The 4,296-nt window shown below is 46.8% G+C and overlaps 1 protein-coding gene across 1 annotated transcript; it reads left to right on the top strand.

The window, feature by feature from the left end:
• Positions 1-268: 268 nt before the first annotated feature.
• On the top strand, positions 269-3,100 carry LOC147428972 (uncharacterized). Its single transcript, XM_086495208.1, has 3 exons — positions 269-1,163; positions 1,493-2,029; positions 2,557-3,100. Exons 1-3 carry the CDS (start codon positions 468-470, stop codon positions 2,899-2,901), a joined length of 1,578 nt encoding a protein of 525 aa, XP_086351334.1. The 5' UTR covers positions 269-467; the 3' UTR covers positions 2,902-3,100.
• The last annotated feature ends 1,196 nt before the right edge of the window (positions 3,101-4,296 follow it).

Genomic DNA, 4,296 nt, shown 5'->3' with positions numbered 1-4,296 from the left:
AAGTGCCCACCAATGGTGACGGGCAGACTGCCCTTCTGGGCCACGGCAGAATCTCTCTCTCTCTCTCTCTCTAGCGTGTGGCACCTTCTCTCTCTCGCTCTCTCTACTTTCTTTCTCTTTCTATCTCTGACAACTCACACTCACCATCTCGCACGTGCTACGTCCTCCACACTTTGCTCTCTATCTGCTTCTAGTGTGTATATGTATGCGACTTCCAATACTACCAATTTTCAATAAATTGCGTGGGTTAAACTACACACACATACGTGTGTAGAGTAACTCCCTCAAATCTATCAAACACTGTCGCTTCTACGTCGTATCTGGCGCCTCTCTTTAGCTGCAGCCCTGCGGAATTTCCTCATCTCTCTCTCTCTCTCCACACCTTTCACACACACATCGGCCCGTTCGTGCTTGCTTGTTGATGCAGCTCTTGGATTCACTCCCTCTTGCAGTTTGCTTTGCCTGCAATGCGAAGCAACAGCAACTGCATCATCCGCTGCACCCTAGACAATATGTTTAGGAACAGCAAGCAATTCTCTAGTTCCCCACCCGCGCAATATGATGCAGGCAGCTGCAGAGCATCAGAAGCTGTAGACGGTCATGCGCAGTCAATATCACAACCACGCGCTTCTTCATCTAATGATGATTATGGTTTGCCTAAATGCAAGCAATTTCTCAACACAGATGCGCACTCTCGCTTCCATAAGGCTGTAGATTCCCCGCAGGATGACCTTATGGCATGTTTCCCAGGTATAAAAGGTGGTTCAATGGCCATTCAGGCGATGCAATGCCCGAATCTGAATGTGCATATCGAGCCAGAGATAAGCAGCCATGCTCATGCGCCTGCCACATCCAGGGAGAGGGAGATCCGCGAGTACGATTTTCTGCGGCATATGGCCGAAGAGGAACGTTGCCCTGTGCTGGCTCACGAAGATGTTGACTGCACCTTGCATCTTGGCACAGTACCCAGTACAACAGCAGCGACGTGCGACCGCGGCCGCAATGTTTTATCCATCTCTCAAGAGTTGTCAACATCAATGCTAGATGTGAGAGGAATATCCTCCGAGCAGCAGCGACTCCTCGCAGGTAGAATATCGACACTGCCAAGCCTTGGTAGGGAAGCACTACACAATAGAATCGAGTTTGTCCAGCCACAAAGGAAGGTGAATATTTACAGTGCAGATTATTAATTACCTCTGTACATATATTTATGTGCGTAGGATTAGCTTGGAGATGCTGAGTTGCCTTGATGTTAATCATACATCTCCTTGCATTATTGATCCTCCCTTCTATTTTTCTCCCCTTTTTCGTCTTTTTGATTTGGGAGGATTCTTTCTTTTCGCTTCTATTGGTTCACACTTTGTGCTGATTGGTGATTGTGGTCTTAGATAATATACTTGAAAAATGTTTGTAAAGCATTGATGATATCATACCATCCTTTTTATTTATTGTAGGAGGTTGGGTAGTTTTAATGATGCGTTGCCATACACAGGAGTACGATGTAGGCGCCCTGCATTGGGGTACTGCAAGTAGTAGCGGCCTTTTCATGACGAGAAGCAATACATTGGATGGTGCATGCATGTCCACAACATTACTCCGAGAGAACACTCTTGACATTGACGAGTGCGGGAGTAGCAGTAGGACATCAAGCAATGGCAGTGGCAACACAATCAGAGACTCCACTGGAATGAGCAGGCCAAGAGAGATTAGGGAGGCCTATCTGGGAGCGGTATCAGCAGGCAACATCGGTCCACCACCGAAGCAGTGGTTTCAAGATGGCATGGCAGGGGTGCTTGCTGGTTCGAAGCTGGCCGGGAGTGCGGTGTGCGGGAACGATGGCTATCGCAACCTAGCAGCAGCAGCAGGAGCAAGCTTGGCAGGGCAGGGGGGAGCCTTTACAACTAATGTGTTTTCAGGGACCAGCAAGAGCTCGAATTCCAAGGAGGCCTCCAGTTATGTTATCAGGATCTGCGCTCAATGCAAGACGATGAGGACCCCACTTTGGAGGAATGGACCTCAAGGCCCCAAGGTAAAAACAATTCCACTCAAAGTCTCAAGCCATCCAATAGGCCTATATTAATATGATCACCTTCACGTCTACTATCTTATCTTTACTCGACTTTGCATTGTGCAATATACTAGTACCCGTGGTTTCAAACATTCTACCTAGAGACAGATTGCAAAGCACCTTTTTATGCCTTCTTCTTGTATCTTTTCTGCCCCCTCTTATTTATTTTTTTCCTTCTCTTTTTTCGAGATAAAAGCTGCAACGCTGTGTTACTTTGTGTGGTTGTCTGCAATGTAAATCCAGAAGGATATGTTTTTTGAGCCTTTTGACTTCGTCTTCTGCCATGCTGCATATGTGTGTGTACGCGCGAGCGCGCCACACACAGACACAGAGAGAGAGAGAGAATCGTTTTGTAGGGAATCCTGATTCTCTGATTCCTGTTGTGGACGTATATATCGTGACCGTTGTGGGTGTATCATGACTGTCTGTTTTCTGGCTCTCTGTTTTTTTTTTTCCATTTTTGACTGTCTCCTCTCCTTTCTTGACAGTCGCTGTGCAACGCATGTGGCATCCGCTACAAGAAAGAAGAGCGGCGCTCTGCCGCTGCTGAGGACGGCAAGCTGCTGCACCAGCCCGACACGTCCGATCAACGGCCCAGATCATCCAGCATGGACCGCACAGATGATCGACGGCCCGCACTCAACATCCAAGATCAGCGGTCCAGATTTTGTAACGATAACCACCGGCCCAGATTGACCCCGGATACTCTCGACGAGCCGAGCCGTGACCAACGGCCCAAATTTGTCGACATCACAGATCAACCATCCAGATTCCTTGCTGCCAGAGACAAAAGACCAAAATTGGTAAATGACTCTAATTATAGGTCCAGCTAACCTTATTACCGCTTAAGGTATTTTAACCTTGATGGATCGGATGCGGTTAATTATTTAATTTTACCATCTGGTTTAAGGTTAATTGGCCAACACTTGTACATGCCATGCCGCGATCTTTTTTTTGGCAAGGAAATATTGGTTCCTCATGTCGGTGTCCAAATAAAATAGTCTATGATAATCTATGATAATTGTCTTTTAACGTCTGGCCACACTTGCTAATGTTGATGATACCACACCATTGTTGTAAGTTTAGGTTACCTGGATTGTTAAAGAGCATCGGAACTCTCATAGGTGAACGTGGTTTTGCATTGAAGCGCAGCTAGAATATGATGCTGCACTTCCTATATATGGTTATGGTTAAATGATGTCCTGTCATACACAGGAGCTGTACGTTACAGGTGCCCTGCACTGCATTACGCCATTTGCATGTCAACATCACTACTGCGTGAAAAGTTGAGAGCATTCACGGCCTCCATGAGAGGGGGATGGCATTAATGACAGCAGGACATCAAGAGCAATAGCATTGGCAATTCAATCAGACGCTGATTTACTGGAATATTGAGTAGGCTAAGAGAAAATAGGGAGGCCTATCTGGGGACAAGCTTGGAGCCATATCGAGCCGCCGAAGCAGTAGTTTCAAGACAGTCTACAGGGGGTACTCGCGAGCACGAACTAGCTGGTGCATGGGGAGCACCGGTGTGCGGGAATGATGGCTATCCCGACCTAGCAGCTGCAGCAGCTGCTGCAAGCAGCTAGGGGGTAGCCTTTACAAATCACAACTATCGTGGCAGGGACCTGGTAGAGCTCGAATTCCAATTCCATACTATCTGGATGAGGAGTCGAGGACCCCACTTTGGAGGAATGGCCCCCAAGCGACCTCAAGGTGAAATTGAACTATTCCCTTCAAACTAGAAGTCCCAGGCCATTCTTCGTGTCTGTCCTTATTATCTTTACTAGTAAAACGGCGTCACCTTCGGTGGCGGCACGGTGGTGGCATGGCCCCTCTTACCCTCATACCCCTTCTCTTACTTAGCATCTCTCTCTCTCTCTCTCTCTCTCTCTCTCTCTCTCTCTCTCTCTCTCCATTGTTCCTCAGTCAACCCCTCAGTTGCACGAAGCCTACGGCTTTGCTTGGTTGCCAAAGGCTGCTCACCAGTATTCGGGAAAAATGCGTCTTACAATTGCATCGCTTTGAAATTTGAAAACGCTTTCTGAGAGGAATAGGAAAAGGAAAACTCCCGCTTAGATTTTGAGAAAAATAGTGTAAAACTAGTAAAATTTCGCTCTATTTTTCAATACTTCTTCGTGGAAAATCCATAGAAAGGAGTCATGAATGGTTGTGAGAATGATTTTGAGAAAAAGTGTAAAGATAATAAAAAATTGTTCTTTTTTTCA

This window comes from Adiantum capillus-veneris, chromosome 22, assembly GCF_014529385.1.
Source record: "Adiantum capillus-veneris isolate H3 chromosome 22, ASM1452938v2, whole genome shotgun sequence".
NCBI classification, from domain to species: Eukaryota; Viridiplantae; Streptophyta; class Polypodiopsida; order Polypodiales; family Pteridaceae; genus Adiantum; species Adiantum capillus-veneris.
The sequence above is the reverse complement of the archived record's forward strand: the minus strand, read 5'-3'. Positions and strand labels throughout refer to the sequence as shown.

Bases quoted from the DNA above. Each gene is read 5' to 3' on its own strand.
- LOC147428972 (XM_086495208.1), top strand. From the start codon at position 468: ATGCGAAGCAACAGCAACTGCATCATCCGCTGCACCCTAGACAATATG. The intron at 1,164-1,492 runs GTGAATATTTAC...TGCCATACACAG, and splicing joins TTGTCCAGCCACAAAGGAAG to GAGTACGATGTAGGCGCCCT. The intron at 2,030-2,556 runs GTAAAAACAATT...CTTTCTTGACAG, and splicing joins ATGGACCTCAAGGCCCCAAG to TCGCTGTGCAACGCATGTGG.